The sequence below is a fragment of the Coregonus clupeaformis genome, unplaced genomic scaffold (genome assembly GCF_020615455.1).
Source record: "Coregonus clupeaformis isolate EN_2021a unplaced genomic scaffold, ASM2061545v1 scaf0277, whole genome shotgun sequence".
Lineage (NCBI taxonomy): Eukaryota > Metazoa > Chordata > Actinopteri > Salmoniformes > Salmonidae > Coregonus > Coregonus clupeaformis.
The window spans coordinates 59,454-80,743 of NW_025533732.1; the positions used below are offsets into that span (position 1 = coordinate 59,454).

At 47.4% G+C, this 21,290-nt stretch overlaps 1 protein-coding gene across 1 annotated transcript in view; it reads right to left on the reverse strand.

The window, feature by feature from the left end:
* Window positions 1-21,290, reverse strand: part of LOC121586786 (enhancer of filamentation 1) — a 54,468-nt gene that overhangs the window by 16,765 nt on the left and 16,413 nt on the right. Inside the window, exon 2 of the mRNA XM_041903773.2 lies at window positions 2,398-2,796. Within this exon, the coding sequence (XP_041759707.2) occupies window positions 2,398-2,796 (399 nt within the window). The remainder of the gene's footprint in view (window positions 1-2,397; window positions 2,797-21,290) is intronic.

Consider the following 21,290-nt stretch of genomic DNA (forward strand, 5'->3'; position numbering starts at 1 on the left):
GGAGGTGAATACATATGCACACACCACTTTTCTGTTATTTATAAACAAGTTATTTTTTTCATTTCACTTCACCAATTTGGACTATTTTGTGTATGTCCATTACATTAAATCCAAATAAAAACAATTTAAATGACAGGTTGTAACACAACAAAATAGGAAAAATGCGAAGGGGGATGAATACTTTTGCAAGGCACTGTACGTAACTTTGATTGATGTACTGCACCTCCGCCACTGCCTTTCCATTGACTTCTATATGTTGTAATTATCTTTCTGTTCCGATTTAAAATGTAATGTGAAACTGCTTGGAAACTTGCTTCTACCACAGAAAAACAACTTCCTCCTACCGCAGAGAAACTACTTGCTCCTACCACAGAGAAACAACTTGCTCCTACCACAGAGAAACATTTTCTGTCACACCCTGATATATATTCTTGTGCTTTTATTGATATACTGTAATTCAGGGATCATCAACTAGATTTGACCAGGGACAATATTCCCCATATCAGGGGTCATCAACTAGATTTGACCAAGGACAATATTCCCCATATCAGGGATCATCAACTAGATTTGACCAGGGACAATATTCACCATATTATGAATCATCGACTCGATTCAGCAGCTGGACAATTTTTTCTTGAGCGGATGTTCAGGGGGCCGGAACATAATTACAAATAATTTGTAGACTGCAAATTGACCGCATGAAGCCCAATCAGATATAATATTTGACTAAAACATAATATTTCAAACCTTGCTTACATTTGTATATGATCACATATACTGTACACTATATATACAATATATATATATACAATATATATATACAGTATGTGGACACCCCTTCAAATTAGTGGATTCGGCTATTTCAGCCACACCCGTTGAGCACACAGCTATGCAATCTCCATAGACAAACATTGGCAGTAGAATGGCCTTACTGAACAGCTCAGTGACTTTCAACGTGGCACCGTCATAAGATGCCACCTTTCCAACAAGTCAGTTCGTCAAATTCCTGCCCTGCTAGAGCTGCACCGGTCAACTGAAAGTGTTGTTATTGACATTCTAGACAATTCTGTGCTTCCAACTTTGTGGCAACCATTTGAGGAAGGCCCTTTCCTGTTTCAGCATGACAATGCCCCCGTGCACAAAGCGAGGTCCATACAGAAATGGTTTGTCGAGATCGGTGTGGAAGAACTTGACTGGCCAGCACAGAGCCCTGACCTCAACCCCATTGAACACCTTTGGGATGAATTAGAACGCCGACTGTGAGCCAGGCCGAATCGCCCAACATCAGTGCCCGACCTCACTAATGCTCTTGTGGCTGAATGGAAGCAAGTCCTCGCAGCAATGTTCCAACATCTAGTGGAAAGCCTTCCCAGAAGAGTGGAGGCTGTTATAGCACCAAAGGGGGGACCAACTCCATATTAATGCCCGTGATTTTGGAATGAGATGTTCGACGAGCCGGTGTCCACATACTTTTGGTCATGTAGTGTATCTCTCTATTATGCGTGGGACATTTTTGAAACAGATTTCCAAAATTAAAATCACTTGGAGCTGATTTGCTGGTGTTTTTACAGTCTTATGTCCAACAAATACAAATTATTTGTTTTGCTCAGAAAACTGGGGGGCAAATAAAATCACACGAGGGCCAGTTGGGAAAACCTGCTGAAGTGTATAGCTAGCTTATTTCAGTATAAAAATCCACAGCTATACTGTACTGCCTGGAACATGAATAGACCTACAGACGACTGGTGAATCCATGTGCACCGGGCTTGGTTGTTGTCTGTGAGCTGGTGTGCAGTATTTGAGTACAGACAGACATAAACACAGGCAGCTGCTGCTGGACTCCACCAAACACCAACCCCATAAAAACACAGCTCTGCACCGTTGGCTTTTCCATGAGTTGTGCCCTGTTCAGTGCCTTTCTGTGGCTGCTCTAGTCCTACACACAGCTCGCCAACACACAAATAAGCCAAATGGGAGTCTCTCTGTCTATGTGAATAAAAACACTGCCCTCTTCTGTGGTGAACTAACATCTGGGCACACCCTGTCCACATTTCATTTCACATTGCAGCCCTGCAATCCCTCCGGCCTGTATCTGTGTAATGACTCTCATTAGACTGGTCCGTGGCCAGCGGCGTGGCAGCTGCCTCACAGGGCAGGACAACAGAACAGGCCATGGTTTAAAGCTCCATTTAATGCCCCTGGGTCCACTGGTGTCTATGATCCCCTTTGAACATCCCAGAGCCCTCTGTCTCCTGATGCCAGGGGACCAGCTTTAGCTGAGCAGTTAGTATTGTTCTCTCTATCCAGCTCTCTCTGTCTGTGTGTGTGTGTGTGTGTGTGTGTGTGTGTGTGTGTGTGTGTGTCCCCTCTCTCTCTCTCTCTCTCCAAGTCTCTTACCTTGCTGGTGGTGTTGTCTGCAGCCAGGGCATTCCTCTGAGGGGGGACCTGGTACACATCCTGTCCCGTGGGTACCTGGTAGATCCCCTGCTGTCCAGGGCTCTGGACGGAGGGGGGCACCTGATATAGCCCCTGGGACGACGACACAACCTTCTGCTGGTAGGCCGAGCCCGTAGGTGATGATTGGGCGACAGGGGACTGGGCGTCGAACATTGCACCAATCAGCAGCTTGAGGCGGTTGCCCGGGGCGATGCCCTGGCGTCCGTGCAGCGAGCAGAGCCACCACCCCTCCAGGCCGCCCGTGTTCTGCTCGATGATCGTTAGGATGTCCCCCTTCCGGAAGGCCAGCTCCTCCGGGGACTCGGGGACGTTGTCGTACAACGCCTTGGCCATCAGGTTCTACAGAGAGAAGAGAGGTCAGTCTACTGTCAGGAACATACCGGACTGGGATATGTTCCGGGTAGCCTCTGGGAATAACATTGACGTATACACGGACACAGTGACTGAGTTCATCAGGAAGTGTATAGGGGATGTTGTTCCCACTGTGACTATTAAAACCTACCCAAACCAAAAACCGTGGATAGATGGCAGCATTCGCGCAAAACTGAAAGCGCGAACCACCGCATTTAACCATGGCAAGGTGACTGGGAATATGGTTGAATACAAACAGTGTAGTTATTCCCTCCATAAGGCAATCAAACAGGCAAAACGTCAGTATAGAGACAAAGTGGAGACGCAATTCAACGGCTCAGACACGAGACGTATGTGGCAGGTCCTACAGAGAATCACGGATTACAAAGGGAAAACCAGCCACGTCACAGACACCGACGTCTTGCTCCCGACAAGCTAAACACCTTCTTCGCTCGCTTTGAGGATAACACAGTGCCACCGACGCGGCCCGCTCCCAAGGACTGTGGGCTCTCCTTCTCTGTGGCCTACGTGAGTAAGACATTTAAGAGTGTTAATCCTCACAAGGCTGCCGGCCCAGACGGCATCCCTAGCCGCATCCTCAGAGCATGCGCAGACCAGCTGGCTGCAGTGTTTACGGACATATTCAATCTCTCCCTATCCCAGTCTGCTGTCCCCACTTGCTTCAAGATGTCCACCATTGTTCCTGTACCCAAGAAAGCAAAGGTACAGTGGGGAGAACAAGTATTTGATACACTGCCGATTTTGCAGGTTTTCCTACTTACAAAGCATGTAGAGGTCTGTAATTTTTTATCATAGGTACACTTCAACTGTGAGAGACGGAATCTAAAACAAAAATCCAGAAAATCACATTGTATGATTTTTAAGTAATTAATTTGTATTTTATTGCATGACATAAGTATTTGATTACCTACCAACCAGTAAGAATTCCGGCTCTCACAGACCTGTTAGTTTTTCTTTAAGAAGCCCTCCTGTTCTCCACTCATTACCTGTATTAACTGCACCTGTTTGAACTTGTTACTTGTATAAAAGACACCTGTCCACACACTCAATCAAACAGACTCCAACCTCTCCACAATGGCCAAGACCAGAGAGCTGTGTAAGGACATCAGGGATAAAATTGTAGACCTGCACAAGGCTGGGATGGGCTACAGGACAATAGGCAAGCAGCTTGATGAGAAGGCAACAAATGTTGGCGCAATTATTAGAAAATGGAAGAAGTTCAAGATGACGGTCAATCACCCTCGGTCTGGGGCTCCATGCAAGATCTCACCTCGTGGGGCATCAATGATCATGAGGAAGGTGAGGGATCAGCCCAGAACTACACGGCAGGACCTGGTCAATGACCTGAAGAGAGCTGGCACCACAGTCTCAAAGAAAACCATTAGTAACACACTACGCCGTCATGGATTAAAATCCTGCAGTGCACGCAAGGTCCCCCTGCTCAAGCCAGCGCATGTCCAGGCCCATCTGAAGTTTGCCAATGACCATCTGGATGATCCAGAGGAGGAATGGGAGAAGGTCATGTGGTCTGATGAGACAAAAATAGAGCTTTTTGGTCTAAACTCCACTCGCCATGTTTGGAGGAAGAAGAAGGATGAGTACATCCCCAAGAACACCATCCCAACCGTGAAGCATGGAGGTGGAAACATCATTCTTTGGGGATGCTTTTCTGCAAAGGGGACAGGACGACTGCACCGTATTGAGGGGAGGATGGATGGGGCCATGTATCGCGAGATCTATCTGCAATATTAAGCTGATCCACCCCCCCCCAAAAAAAAAAAATCCCTCAGTAAGAGCATTGAAGATGGGTCGTGGCTGGGTCTTCCAGCATGACAACGACCCGAAACACACAGCCAGGGCAACTAAGGAGTGGCTCCGTAAGAAGCATCTCAAGGTCCTGGAGTGGCCTAGCCAGTTTCCAGACCTGAACCCAATAGAAAATCTTTGGAGGGAGCTGCAAGTCCGTATTGCCCAGTGACAGCCCCGAAACCTGAAGGATCTGGAGAAGGTCTGTATGGAGGAGTGGGCCAAAATCCCTGCTGCAGTGTGTGCAAACCTGGTCAAGACCTACAGGAAACATATGATCTCTGTAATTGCAAACAAAGGTTTCTGTACCAAATATTAAGTTCTGCTTTTCTGATGTATCAAATACTTATGTCATGCAATAAAATGCAAATTAATTACTTAAAAATCATACAATGTTATTTTCTGGATTTTTGTTTTAGATTCCGTCTCTCACAGTTGAAGTGTACCTATGATAAAAATTACAGACCTCTACATGCTTTGTAAGTAGGAAAATCTGCAAAATCGGCAGTGTATCAAATACTTGTTCTGTAACTGAACTAAATGACTATCACCCCGTAGCACTCACCTCTGTCATCATGAAGTGCTTTGAGAGACTAGTCAAGGATCATATCACCTCTACCTTACCTGCCACCGTAGACCCACTTTAATTTGCATACCGCCCCAATAGATCCACAGACGATGCAATCGCCATCACACTGCACACTGCCCTATCCCATCTGGACAAGAGGAATACCTATGTAAGAATGCTGTTCATTGACTAAAGCTCAGCCTTCAACACCATAGTACCGTCCAAGCTCATCATTAAGCTCAGGGCCCTGGGTCTGAACCCCACCCTGTGCAACTGGGTGCTGGACTTCCTGACGGGCCGCCCCCAGGTGGTGAAGGTAGGAAACAACACCTCCACTTTGCTGATCCTCAACACAGGGGCCCCACAAGGGTGCGTGCTCAGCCCCCTCCTGTACTCCCTGTTCCCCAATGACTGCGTGGCCACGCACGCCTCCAACTCAATCATCAAGTTTGCAGATGACACAACAGTAGTAGGCTTGATTACCAACAATGACAAGACAGCCTACAGGGAGGAGGTGTGGGCCCTGGCGGAGTGGTGGCAGGAAAATAACCTCTCCCTCAACAAAATGAAGGAGCTGATCGTGGACTTCAGGAGACAGCAGACCCCTATCCACAGGACCGCAGTGGAGAAGGTGAAAAACAGCTTCTATCTCAAGGCCATCAGACTGTTAAATAGCTTACATACACATTTTTAGTCATTTAGCAGACGCTCTTATCCAGAGCGACTTACAGTTAGTGAGTGCATATATTTTTCATACTGGCCCCCCGTGGGAATCGAACCCACAACCCTGGCGTTGCAAGCGCCATGCTCTACCAACTGAGCTACAGGAGGCTTCCACCCCTTTACTCAACCCTGCACCTTAGAGCAGGGGTGTCAAACGTACGGCCCGCGGGCCGGATCAGGCCCGCAAACGGGTTTAATCCGGCCCGCGAGATGATTTTGAAAAAATAAAAATAATAATAATAATAATAATAATAATAAATTTTTGTAAAGTATAAAAATGCGCTGCAATTTTTCTATTAAATAAACTGCTGTTCCAATTGCGTCCACTGGACGGCGCAATAGCAATTGTGTTAAGCAAGCAAACTGTTTATACCGGGGCAGAGCAAGTAGGTCAAGCACGTGCAGCCAATGAGCTACTTTGTTTTGCCCGCGATATTTATTACGGCTTCTACTTTTAACATTATGTGCTTTGGCACCCTCATTGCCCCAAAATGTCTCTGTCAAAAAAGAGAAAAGTGGACGCAGAGTGCAGAGTGTTCCAAGAAAAATGGTCATCCTATTTATTCACGGAATTGAATGGGAAAGCTGTATGTTTGGTGTGTTCAGAGCATGTTGCAGTGCTGAAAGAATATAACCTTCGTCGCCACTATGTGAGTCTTCATGCCGACAAATATGACAACTTTCAAGGACAGCGGAGATGAGAGAAGGTGAATGAACTGTTGGCGGGTCTGAAGAAACAGCAGTCTGTGTTTACTCACAGCCGAGACATCAGTGACGCTGCAGTGAAAGCTAGCTACCTCATTGCTAATGAAATCGCAGTGGCTTCAAAACCATTTAGTGAGGGTGAATTTGTAAAAACATGCATGATGAAGGCAGCGGAGATTGTGTGCCCTGAAAAGCGGCAGGCTTTTGCAAATATCAGCCTGACAAGAAACACAGTTGCAGACAGGATTTCCGATCTTTCAGTGGATTTGGACAGCCAGTTGAAGCAAAAAGTAAAGTCATTTATTGCGTTTTCGGTTGCAATTGATGAAAGCACGGACATTACAGATGTTGCACAACTGGCCATTTTCATCCGCGGAGTTGATGACACATTGACCGTCACCGAGGAGTTCGTGGAGTTGGTGCCGATGACAGATACAACGACAGCAGCTGATATTTTTACCGCACTCGTCGGGCGCGCTGGACAGGGTCGGAGTGGACTGGTCCCGCGCTGTCAGCCTGGCTATAGATGGTGCGCCCTCAATGATCGGGAAAAAAAGCAGGCGTTGTGACAAAGTTCAGAGAGAAAGTGCAATCTGCAAATGGAGGACGTGATTTTTTGACTTTTCACTGTATTTTGCACCAGGAGGCTGTGTTGCAAGTCATTAAAGATGGATAACGTCATGAAGGTGGTCATCCAAACTGTTAATTTCATCCGATCCAGAAGCCTGAATCACCGTCAGTTTGACAGCCTTCTCAGAGAGAAAGACCACATCTATGGCCTGCCATACCACACTGAGGTAAGATGGTTAAGCCGAGGTGCTGTGTTGAGGCGTTTCTTTGATTTACGAGAAGAAATTGAACAGTTCATGGAAGAAAAGGGCAAACCAGTGTTAGAATTTAATTCCGCAGAATGGATGCAGGACCTTGCATTTATCGTGGATGTTACAGAGCACCTGAATAACTTGAACAAACAGCTGCAAGGGCGCAACAAAGTTGTCACGCAGTATTATGACAGCATACGTTCTTTCAAGTTGAAGCTGTCATTGTGGGAGACGCAACTTGCCGGTGGTGATGCAGCTCACTTCCCCTGTCTGAAAAATGTGTGCGCGACCCAACATGTGGCAGACATGAAGCGGTTCAAAGATAAAATAACGGGACTGTTACGGGAGTTTGAGCAACGCTTTCAGATTTATGTTTATGTTTTTATGTTGATGTGCTATTGTTTTTAATTGATTTTATTTTATTTGTATATTTAACCTATTCTTGACTCTGTGGTTCTTGCACTTGTTTGGGGAACAGGATTTCATAATTTTTATCTACATTTCTGCCTGAGAAATGACACCCTGATATAGTTCTGTGATCTGTGAAACAGTTCTGTTAATCACTGAGGCATTGTGTGTTTGTGTGTTCTTTGTCCTCAGAACTTTCATATAACTTGAGGTGTTTTATGATTAATAGTGATGTTGTGCTTTTGGACACTGTCCTCAGACTCCAGCTTTATGTTGTATGTTGATCGTATTAAAACAAAGAAAACAATCTGAAGTTGTTGTTTTTAAGTTATATATACCATGATTTTTCCGGTCCGGCCCACTTGGGAATAGATTTTCCTCCATGTGGCCCCTGAGCTAAAATGAGTTTGACACCCCTGCCTTAGAGGCTGCTGCCCTATATACATAGACATGGAATCACTGGTCACTTTAATAATGGAACACTAGTCATTTTAATAATGTTTACATACTGCTTTACTCATTTCATATGTATATACTGTATTCTATTCTACTGTATTTTAGTCAATGCCACTCCGACATTGCTCGTCCTAATATTTATATATTTCTTAATTCCATTCTTTTACTTTTAGATTTTGTGTATTGTTGTGAAATGATAGATACTACTGCACTGTTGGAGCTAGGAACACAAGCATTTCGCTACACCTGCAATAACATCTGCTAAAATATGTGTATGTGACCAATAACATTTGATTTGATTTAAAGTAGAGATGAGTCTACAGTAAACAATGTACTACCGTTAAAGAAGAGATGAGTCTACAGTAAACAACGTACTACCGTTAAAGAAGAGAGGAATCTACAGGAAGCAATGTACAGTTTAGTTTATAGCCTAGTTTTAGCCCGTCACTGCTTTTAGCAACATATCATAGACTGTACTGAACATTGCATTAGCCTAATGTTATCTAACATCATAGACTGTACTGAACATTACATTAGCCTAATGTTATAGACTGTACTGAACATTAGCCTAATGTTATCTAACAAATGTAACATGACGGTCTTTATTTTTTATAGTCATTTAGCCGACGCTCTTATCCAGAGCGACTTACAGGCGCAATTAGGGTTAAGTGCCTTGATCAAGGGCACATCAACAGATTTTTCACCTAGTCGGCTCGGGGATTAGAACCAGCAACCTTTCGGTTACTGGCACAACGCTCTTACCCACTGAGCCACCTGCCGGTCTGCTAGTCCAGGGGTCCCCAGTCGTGACCCACCATAAGGGTTGAGCGGTGAAAGAAAATACAGAGACCAAAGAATAAAGTCCAAAATATACATTTAGAAACAATGTTGCAGTTTCAAAGCTAATCTCTTGCAACTCCACACATCAACACATGCAATTTTAAAGCCAATTTCTTGTAATTCTATACATTTTGCCATGGAGCTGAGAGACACGTTTGTAGTATTTTAAGGTCATTTCCTACAATTCTACGCATCTTGATATGGCTAATGCTGTGTGCTTTTGCTCAAACATTATAACAAAATCAGTCCCACTTTATTTTAAGTGCATCTTCCCTATTATTCTACAATGTAGAAAATAGTACTAATAAAGAAAAACCCTTGAGTGAGTAGGTGTGTCCAAACTTTTGACTGGTAGTGTATATATATATATATTTGGGGAAGGTGGGGGTGGGGCACAATGTTATCCCTCGACCCATCTGGACCCCAGCCCAACCCACAGTTTGGGAACCACTTTTCTAGTCTATGTGGCTCTTGTCCACAGTTAGTCCTAGGGTGGACTGTCGCATTTGTGCAATGTGCAACTTGCAATTACCATGCAACATTGTATTAGCTCCCATGCCAGATGTCTTTTCGACTGATTTGAATTTGATAGGATTTTCTCTCAGTCTTTGCTGTGAGTGCTCCAGGGCATGGTGATCCAACCGGTTTGTTGGTGTGGTGGTGTGTGGTTATAGGGAGGGATAATGGTTCCTAACCACAGCAGTAGAGATAGGAAACCCCTAAGGGCTGCTGCTATTGTGTCTATAGGGGACAGCCACTTGGTAAACCAACATTCAGTGCAAAACAAATACACATACATATTTATTTATTTTTATTTCACATTTATTTAACCAGGTAAGCCGGTTGAGAACAAGTTCTCATTTACAACTGCGACCTGGCCAAGATAAAGCAAAGCAGTGCGATAAAAAACAACAACACAGAGTTACATATGGGGTAAACAAAACATAAAGTCAAAAATACAAACAGAAAATATATATACAGTGTGTGCAAATGTAGCAAGTTATGGAGGTAAGGCAATAAATAGGCCATAGTGCAAAATAATTACAATTTAGTATTAACACTGGAATGATAGATGTGCAAGAGATGATGTGCAAATAGAGATACTGGGGTGCAAATGAGCAAAATAAATAACAATATAGGGATGAGGTAGTTGGGTGGGCTAATTTCAGATGGGCTGTGTACAGGTGCAGTGATCGGTAAGGTGCTCTGACAACCGATGCTTAAAGTTAGTGAGGGAGATAAGAGTCTCCAGCTTCAGAGATTTTTGCAGTTCGTTCCAGTCATTGGCAGCAGAGAACTGGAAGGAATGGCGGCCAAAGGAGGTGTTGGCTTTGGGAATGACCAGTGAGATATACCTGCTGGAGCGCATACTACGGGTGGGTGTTGCTATGGTGACCAATGAGCTAAGATAAGGCGGGGATTTGCCTAGCAGTGATTTATAGATGACCTGGAGCCAGTGTGTTTGGCGATGAATATGTAGTGAGGACCAGCCAACAATCGTCTGCACTATAGGCTAGCATAGCCATTTTATTTCTATCACAAAAAGCTTTCTTATCATCACATCCCAAGCAGAGATAAACCCCCAGAGGGACTGTCAGGATTGATCTCACCATTGGTCCACCAGACTGACTGTTAATTTTAGATCCACTTTTCTCATACACAGTACAGTCAGTGTGCTTTGCAGCTTTTCACTTGCTACGCTAGCAGAGATCCTGAGCTGGGCTGGGCTAGCAGAGAACCTGAGCTGGGCTGGGCTAGCAGAGAACCTGAGCTGGGCTACGCTAGCAGAGAACCTGGGCAGGGCTAGCAGAGAACCTGAGCTGGCCTGGGCTAGCAGAGAACCTGAGCTGGGCTGGGCTAGCAGAGAACCTGAGCTGAGCTACGCTAGCAGAGCACCTGAGCTGGGCTGGGCTAGCAGAGAACCTGAGCTGGGCTACGCTAGCAGAGAACCTGAGCTGAGCTACGCTAGCAGAGAACCTGAGCTGGGCTGGGCTAGCAGAGAACCTGGGCTGGGCTGGGCTAGCAGAGAACCTGAGCTGAGCTACGCTAGCAGAGAACCTGAGCTGGGCTAGCAGAGAACCTGAGCTGGGCTACGCTAGCAGAGAAACTGAGGTGGGCTGGGCTAGCAGAGAACCTGGGCTGGGCTAGCAGAGAACCTGGGCTGGGCTACGCTAGCAGAGAACCTGAGCTGAGCTACGCTAGCAGAGAACCTGAGCTGAGCTACGCTAGCAGAGAACCTGAGCTGAGCTACGCTAGCAGAGAACCTGAGCTGAGCTACGCTAGCAGAGAACCTGAGCTGAGCTACACTAGCAGAGAACCTGGGCTGGGCTGGGCTGGGCTACTCTATCAGAGAACCTGGGCTGGGAATAAAATCTCACACTAAATCTGACAGTACAGGATCATTCATTGCCGTAACAAACAGCTCGCTCTACAGTAACAAACAGCTTGTTCTACAGTAACAAACAGCTTGTTCTACAGTAACAAACAGCTCGTTCTACAGTAACAAATAGCTCGTTCTACAGTAACAAACAGCTCGTTCTACAGTAACAAACAGCTTGTTCTACAGTAACAAACAGCTCATTCTACAGTAACAAACAGCTCATTCTACAGTAACAAACAGCTCGTTCTACAGTAACAAACAGCTCGTTCTACAGTAACAAACAGCTCGTTCTACAGAGTAATGAATAGAATACAAACACATAAACCAGTTTTCAGGAAACACGGTCCTTGCTGTTCCTGCATATAGTCTCTCATTTCAGACCCCTCTCTCACACACTGTCTTTCTCTGTCACTCTCTTCCTATCTCTCTCAAGCACACGTTATCTGAGCCCTTCTCTGTCACTGTGTGGGAATCAGGATTCAGGAAGCATTCCTCTCGGGCTGAATGTTCCCTGGCCTTCTCCCTCCTCTGTCACTGTGTGGGAATCAGGATTCCGGAAGCATTCCTCTCGGGCTGAATGTTCCCTGGCCTTCTCCCTCCTCTGTCACTGTGTGGGAATCAGGATTCCGGAAGCATTCCTCTCGGGCTGAATGTTCCCTGGCCTTCTCCCTCCTCTGTCACTGTGTGGGAATCAGGATTCAGGAAGCATTCCTCTCGGGCTGAATGTTCCCTGGCCTTCTCCCTCCTCTGTCACTGTGTGGGAATCAGGATTCCGGAAGCATTCCTCTCGGGCTGAATGTTCCCTGGCCTTCTCCCTCCTCTGTCACTGTGTGAAGAATCAGGATTCAGGAAGCATTCCTCTCGGGCTGAATGTTCCCTGGCCTTCTCCCTCCTCTGTCACTGTGTGGGAATCAGGATTCCGGAAGCATTCCTCTCGGGCTGAATGTTCCCTGGCCTTCTCCCTCCTCTGTCACTGTGTGGGAATCAGGATTCCGGAAGCATTCCTCTCGGGCTGAATGTTCCCTGGCCTTCTCCCTCCTCTGTCACTGTGTGGGAATCAGGATTCAGGAAGCATTCCTCTCGGGCTGAATGTTCCCTGGCCTTCTCCCTCCTCTGTCACTGTGTGGGAATCAGGATTCCGGAAGCATTCCTCTCGGGCTGAATGTTCCCTGGCCTTCTCCCTCCTCTGTCACTGTGTGGGAATCAGGATTCAGGAAGCATTCCTCTCGGGCTGAATGTTCCCTGGCCTTCTCCCTCCTCTGTCACTGTGTGGGAATCAGGATTCAGGAAGCATTCCTCTCGGGCTGAATGTTCCCTGGCCTTCTCCCTCCTCTGTCACTGTGTGGGAATCAGGATTCAGGAAGCATTCCTCTCGGGCTGAATGTTCCCTGGCCTTCTCCCTCCTCTGTCACTGTGTGGGAATCAGGATTCAGGAAGCATTCCTCTCGGGCTGAATGTTCCCTGGCCTTCTCCCTCCTCTGTCACTGTGTGGGAATCAGGATTCAGGAAGCATTCCTCTCGGGCTGAATGTTCCCTGGCCTTCTCCCTCCTCTGTCACTGTGTGGGAATCAGGATTCCGGAAGCATTCCTCTCGGGCTGAATGTTCCCTGGCCTTCTCCCTCCTCTGTCACTGTGTGGGAATCAGGATTCCGGAAGCATTCCTCTCGGGCTGAATGTTCCCTGGCCTTCTCCCTCCTCTGTCACTGTGTGGGAATCAGGATTCCGGAAGCATTCCTCTCGGGCTGAATGTTCCCTGGCCTTCTCCCTCCTCTGTCACTGTGTGGGAATCAGGATTCCGGAAGCATTCCTCTCGGGCTGAATGTTCCCTGGCCTTCTCCCTCCTCTGTCACTGTGTGGGAATCAGGATTCCGGAAGCATTCCTCTCGGGCTGAATGTTCCCTGGCCTTCTCCCTCCTCTGTCACTGTGTGGGAATCAGGATTCCGGAAGCATTCCTCTCGGGCTGAATGTTCCCTGGCCTTCTCCCTCCTCTGTCACTGTGTGGGAATCAGGATTCCGGAAGCATTCCTCTCGGGCTGAATGTTCCCTGGCCTTCTCCCTCCTCTGTCACTGTGTGGGAATCAGGATTCCGGAAGCATTCCTCTCGGGCTGAATGTTCCCTGGCCTTCTCCCTCCTCTGTCACTGTGTGGGAATCAGGATTCCGGAAGCATTCCTCTCGGGCTGAATGTTCCCTGGCCTTCTCCCTCCTCTGTCACTGTGTGGGAATCAGGATTCCGGAAGCATTCCTCTCGGGCTGAATGTTCCCTGGCCTTCTCCCTCCTCTGTCACTGTGTGGGAATCAGGATTCCGGAAGCATTCCTCTCGGGCTGAATGTTCCCTGGCCTTCTCCCTCCTCTGTCACTGTGTGGGAATCAGGATTCCGGAAGCATTCCTCTCGGGCTGAATGTTCCCTGGCCTTCTCCCTCCTCTGTCACTGTGTGGGAATCAGGATTCCGGAAGCATTCCTCTCGGGCTGAATGTTCCCTGGCCTTCTCCCTCCTCTGTCACTGTGTGGGAATCAGGATTCCGGAAGCATTCCTCTCGGGCTGAATGTTCCCTGGCCTTCTCCCTCCTCTGTCACTGTGTGGGAATCAGGATTCCGGAAGCATTCCTCTCGGGCTGAATGTTCCCTGGCCTTCTCCCTCCTCTGTCACTGTGTGGGAATCAGGATTCCGGAAGCATTCCTCTCGGGCTGAATGTTCCCTGGCCTTCTCCCTCCTCTGTCACTGTGTGGGAATCAGGATTCAGGAAGCATTCCTCTCGGGCTGAATGTTCCCTGGCCTTCTCCCTCCTCTGTCACTGTGTGGGAATCAGGATTCCGGAAGCATTCCTCTCGGGCTGAATGTTCCCTGGCCTTCTCCCTCCTCTGTCACTGTGTGGGAATCAGGATTCAGGAAGCATTCCTCTCGGGCTGAATGTTCCCTGGCCTTCTCCCTCCTCTGTCACTGTGTGGGAATCAGGATTCCGGAAGCATTCCTCTCGGGCTGAATGTTCCCTGGCCTTCTCCCTCCTCTGTCACTGTGTGGGAATCAGGATTCAGGAAGCATTCCTCTCGGGCTGAATGTTCCCTGGCCTTCTCCCTCCTCTGTCACTGTGTGGGAATCAGGATTCAGGAAGCATTCCTCTCGGGCTGAATGTTCCCTGGCCTTCTCCCTCCTCTGTCACTGTGTGGGAATCAGGATTCAGGAAGCATTCCTCTCGGGCTGAATGTTCCCTGGCCTTCTCCCTCCTCTGTCACTGTGTGGGAATCAGGATTCAGGAAGCATTCCTCTCGGGCTGAATGTTCCCTGGCCTTCTCCCTCCTCTGTCACTGTGTGGGAATCAGGATTCCGGAAGCATTCCTCTCGGGCTGAATGTTCCCTGGCCTTCTCCCTCCTCTGTCACTGTGTGGGAATCAGGATTCCGGAAGCATTCCTCTCGGGCTGAATGTTCCCTGGCCTTCTCCCTCCTCTGTCACTGTGTGGGAATCAGGATTCCGGAAGCATTCCTCTCGGGCTGAATGTTCCCTGGCCTTCTCCCTCCTCTGTCACTGTGTGGGAATCAGGATTCCGGAAGCATTCCTCTCGGGCTGAATGTTCCCTGGCCTTCTCCCTCCTCTGTCACTGTGTGGGAATCAGGATTCCGGAAGCATTCCTCTCGGGCTGAATGTTCCCTGGCCTTCTCCCTCCTCTGTCACTGTGTGGGAATCAGGATTCCGGGAAGCATTCCTCTCGGGCTGAATGTTCCCTGGCCTTCTCCCTCCTCTGTCACTGTGTGGGAATCAGGATTCCGGAAGCATTCCTCTCGGGCTGAATGTTCCCTGGCCTTCTCCCTCCTCTGTCACTGTGTGGGAATCAGGATTCCGGAAGCATTCCTCTCGGGCTGAATGTTCCCTGGCCTTCTCCCTCCTCTGTCACTGTGTGGGAATCAGGATTCCGGAAGCATTCCTCTCGGGCTGAATGTTCCCTGGCCTTCTCCCTCCTCTGTCACTGTGTGGGAATCAGGATTCCGGAAGCATTCCTCTCGGTCTGAATGTTCCCTGGCCTTCTCCCTCCTCTGTCACTGTGTGGGAATCAGGATTCCGGAAGCATTCCTCTCGGGCTGAATGTTCCCTGGCCTTCTCCCTCTTCACACCCGCTCGGATTCTCCGGAGTTGTGTCACAAATGGCACCCTATTACCTACACAGTGCACTACATTTGACCAGGGTCCATAGGGCTCTGGTCAAAAGTAGTGCACTATGTAGGGAACAGGGTGCCACTTGTGACGCACACAGGGTTCCCATGTGAACCTTAACTGGGTCGGTGGTAATCGTTATCTCTCACTGGGTCGTCTCACTGGGCGTCTGGCCTCACTAGCCATTGTCTCAGTGCTCTGTCATAGTCCCCAACACTCACTGCACAATTACAGACCACAATTACCCCCCCGCCACCCGGCCGCTTGCCTGACCCCAAAGGTCACGGCGTGCTGCTGGCCAATGGGAGAGGATCGCTGGGATCTGTTCCTGTTCATTATTCTGATGATGAACGTACTAGTCATAGTCTCTTAGGAGGAACAGAAATGCTGATTAATATGAGTATGAACTGCCTCGTTATTCCCCTGATACAGTACACATTTAGACATCTATATCCATCCAACCTCCTTTATGGATGAACGTTTGGTTAATTGCTGAGACAACACTTCTGAAAGCAAAGCCTCTGCTCTAGTAGGATTACTTGTAATATTTACTGGATGAGAAGGACTGGAGAGGTCACTACCACAACAACAGACATGAGACGGACTGGAGAGGTCACTACCACAACAACAGACATGAGAAACTCTGGAGAGGTCACTACCACAACAACAGACATGAGAAGAACTGGAGAGGTCACTACCACAACAACAGACATGAGAAGGACTGGAGAGGTCACTACCACAACAACAGACATGAGAAACTCGGGAGAGGTCACTACCACAACAACAGACATGAGAAACTCGGGAGAGGTCACTACCACAACAACAGACATGAGAAGAACTGGAGAGGTCACTACCACAACAACAGACATGAGAAGGACTGGAGAGGTCACTACCACAACAACAGACATGAGAAACTTGGGAGAGGTCACTACCACAACAACAGACCTGTAGAAGGACAGGAGAGGTCACTACCACAACAACAGACATGAGAAGGACAGGAGAGGTCACTACCACAACAACAGACATGAGAAGGACTGGAGAGGTCACTACCACAACAACAGACATGAGAAGGACTGGAGAGGTCACTACCACAACAACAACAGACATGAGAAGGACAGGAGAGGTCACTACCACAACAACAACAGACATGAGAAGGACTGGAGAGGTCACTACCACAACAACAACAGACATGAGAAGGACAGGAGAGGCCAATACCACAACAACAACAACAGACATGATTACATCATCCCTTTCAGACTGTCGATCTTCCACTAATTACTCAGAGTATCGCTATCATCTGACAACACAAATGACCAGACAGTTCATCTTACCACACAAACAACCACACACACACACACACACAGTGAAAGAGCTTTGTTCAGCTAATCTTTCAGAGTGTAAAGTTAAGAGCTCCACTAATCCTAACGCCTCCAAACCACCCAGGGTCTGCTAGTTCTCATATCTGACTCTGTCAGCGGTTAGTTTCTCCTAGTGTCAACAGCTTTACCTCACACACACTAAAAACACAAAAACACTCTTGCACACACACACACACACGTTGCAAACACACACATCTCTATTTTTGCAGGTTTGAAGCACCAAGGCACTTACCCAGACATGACACAAACTTTACACTTCTTCTTCTTTTTGACTATTTCATCTGAACAATTGATCTTTCATATGAGTGATTCAATAAAACTCAAACGCTGTTTGATATCGATAATCTCCTTCTCTCTCCCATAGATGAACGGGACCGGGTACATAAAAAGACCTTCACAAAATAGGTCAACAAGAAATTGACGAAGATAAGAGCAGGATACACACAACAGGGAGCCCAAAGCCAACACGTTATGTCATCACTCATCAGGAACAGTTGATGCTTACTGACAGTGAATAAAACTCAACTGTTAGACTGTGGTGACTGGACATCTGAGGAGGTCTGACAACTGTGAGTGAGTGAGAACAGATGCACACACACACACACACACACACACACACACACACACACACACACACACACACACACACACACACACACACACACACACACACACACACACACACACACACACACACACACACACACACACACACACACACACACACACACACACACACACACACACACACACACACACACACACACAAATGCATACTAATACTAGCACTTCCTGCTATGCAAAGTTTGGGTTTAAAGTGAACCGTTTATAGTAATGATTCAGATTTGTTCATGCAAAGCACTTCAGCAGAATCAATGACTCAGAAGATTATTAAACCAAAATAGGATTCCAGTTAATGTGGGCTGAATATAGTCTTGATATATTGTGACTGCAAAAATATAGCCATGTAAACTGAGAAATCATTTTGATCTAAAGAGATCAGCTCCTATTGGTTGGTCTGTCGTTTGGTCTGTGCTACTGCACATCTGTAATTGGAGCACATGGGACGACCAATGAGCGCATGCGTACGTATATCCCTGGTATAAACATTGGCTAGTTATAAGGAGGTGACTCAGTGGGCTGCTGACTGTTGATCCTCCAGTTAACATCTGTCCTCCATCTGTCAGTGGGATGGGAGGCTGGGAGGCAGGGAGGCTGGGAGGCAGGGAGGCAGGGAGGCTGGGAGGCTGGGAGGCATGGAGGCAGGGTGGCTGGGAGGTAGGGAGACAGGGAGGCTGGGAGGCTGGGATGCTGGGAGGCAGGGAGGCTGGGAGGCAGGGAGGCTGGGAGGCAGGGAGGCTGGGAGGCTGGGAGGCAGGGAGGCAGGGAGGCTGGGAGGCAGGGAGGCAGGGAGGCTGGGAGGCAGGGAGGCTGGGAGGCAGGGAGGCTGGGAAGCATGGAGGATGGGAGGCTGGGAGGCTGGGAGGCTGGGAGGCAGGGAGGCCCCGGCTCTTACTCTACTGATGACAACCAATGGGCTTCCTTGGATCCTGGAACATGGCATTCCACCGCCTCTCACGACATGAACCATGACAAACCAGGGAAGGGTTTTTCTGGTCCTGTTACCCAACGTCCTTAACCAGGGAAGGGTTTTTCTGGTCCTGTTACCCAACGTCCTTAACCAGGGAAGGGTTTTTCTGGTCCTGTTACCCAACGTCCTTAACCAGGGAAAGGTTTTACTGTTCCTGTTACCCAACGTCCTTAACCAGGGAAGGGTTTTTCTGGTCCTTCTGTTACCCAACGTCCTTAACCAGGGAAGGGTTTTTCTGGTCCTTCTGTTACCCAACGTCCTTAACCAGGGAAGGGTTTTTCTGGTCCTGTTACCCAACGTCCTTAACCAGGGAAGGGTTTTTCTGGTCCTTCTGTTACCCAACGTCCTTAACCAGGGAAGGGTTTTTCTGGTAAAAACAGCTGCGAGATATGTGCTTTTTCTTCACAACCAAAACATGATTTTTAGCTGGTATGGGAGTGGATACATTCAAGCAGCATATTAAACTAGGATAACGTTGTAGGTTACACCGGCAAGTAAAGAGTTGCCAGAGCATATTATTTCATCATAGATCTAATTATTTCACATGGAGATGTGGGAAGCTAAAAAGGCTAGCTAGCTAGCTATGTTTTTAACCAGGCTAAAGCCAGCTAGCCAAGCTGCCAGCTAGCTACTACCAGCAAGGGAAGGCAACTCTTACTTGCTTTCACAAAATGAAAATACTAAAACAAAATACTTTGCTATCGCCCCCTTGTGGATGGGAGTGGGACCTGCAAGGATATTATGTTACCAGAAGGTGTCCGCTACTCCAAAAATCACACTCCCACGTGCACGCACGTAGATCAACGGAGTGAAACTTATATTGTAGTAACCTTTACCAAACCTCCCTAAACAGAGATGGGGTTTTCTGGTCCTTCTCTTACCTAGCGTCACTAATGGCATGGTTATACAGGGTGGCCATGGCTTAGAGTTGGAGACAGTGATAATGATCCACCCAGGATTCTCCTCCAGGTATCTACACCCAGGATTCTCCTCCAGGTATCTACAACAAAACATTCTTCAGTATGTTGACTCACTGCGTCTGTCAGTTGGTAGGTGGCTTCATCTGATAACAAGGAGTACAATCTAGCACCAGTACTTAGATAATAGTTTAAAGATAAGAATTGAACACATAAACAGTTTGTGTGTCTCCAGACACGTAGACTAATGACTGAAGGGAAAGAAAACCCTGATTCACACATGACCTAGTTGGAGATGTGTCTCACGTCTCTCTGTCCACGGCTAGGATACATCTGGCTAGTGATACAGTGGGGCAAAAAAGTATTTAGTCAGCCACCAATTGTGCAAGTTCTCCCACTTAAAAAGATGATAGAGGCCTGTAATTTTCATCATAGGTACACGTCAACAATGACAGACAAATTGAGAAAAAAAAATCCAGAAAATCGCATTGTAGGATTTTTAATGAATTTATTTGCAAATTATGGTGGAAAATAAGTATTTGGTCACCTACAAACAAGCAAGATATCTGGCTCTCACAGACCTGTAACTTCTTCTTTAAGAGGCTCCTCTGTCCTCCACTCGTTACCTGTATTAATGGCACCTGTTTGAACTTGTTATCAGTATAAAAGACACCTGTCCACAACCTCAAACAGTCACACTCCAAACTTCACAATGGCCAAGACCAAAGAGCTGTCAAAGGACACCAAAAACAAAATTGTAGACCTGCACCAGGCTGGGAAGACTGAATCTGCAACAGGTAAGCAGCTTGGTTTGAAGAAATCAACTGTGGGAGCAATTATTAGGAAATGGAAGACATACAAGACCACTGATAATCTCCCTCGATCTGGGGCTCCATGCAAGATCTCACCCCGTGGGGTCAAAATGATCACAAGAACGGTGAGCAAAAATCCCAGAACCACACGGGGGGGACCTAGTGAATGACCTGCTGAGAGCTGGGACCAAAGTAACAAAGCCAACCATCAGTAACACACTACGCCGCCAGGGACTCAAATCCTGCAGTGCGAGACGTGTCCCCCTGCTTAAGCCAGTACATGTCCAGGCCCGTCTGAAGTGCATTTGGATGATCCAGAAGAGGATTGGGAGAATGTCATATGGTCAGATGAAACCAAAATATAACTTTTTGGTAAAAACTCAACTCGTCATGTTTGGAGGACAAAGAATGCTGAGTTGCATCCAAAGAACACCATACCTACTGTGAAGCATGGGGTTGGAAACATCATGCTTTGGGGCTGTTTTTCTGCAAAGGGACCAGGACGACTGATCCGTGTAAAGGAAAGAATGAATGGGGCCATGTATCGTGAGATTTTGAGTGAAACCCTCCTTCCATCAGCAAGGGCATTGAAGATGAAACGTGGCTGGGTCTTTCAGCATGACAATGATCCCAAACACACCGCCCGGGCAACGAAGGAGTGGCTTCGTAAGAAGCATTTCAAGGTCCTGGAGTGGCCTAGCCAGTCTCAAGATCTCAACCCCATAGAAAATCTTTGGAGGGGAGTTGAAAGTCTGTGTTGCCCAGCGACAGCCCCAAAACATCACTGCTCTAGAGGAGATCTGCATGGAGGAATGGGCCAAAATACCAGCAACAGTGTGTGAAAACCTTGTGAAGACTTACAGAAAACGTTTGACCTGTGTCATTGCCAACAAAGGGTATATA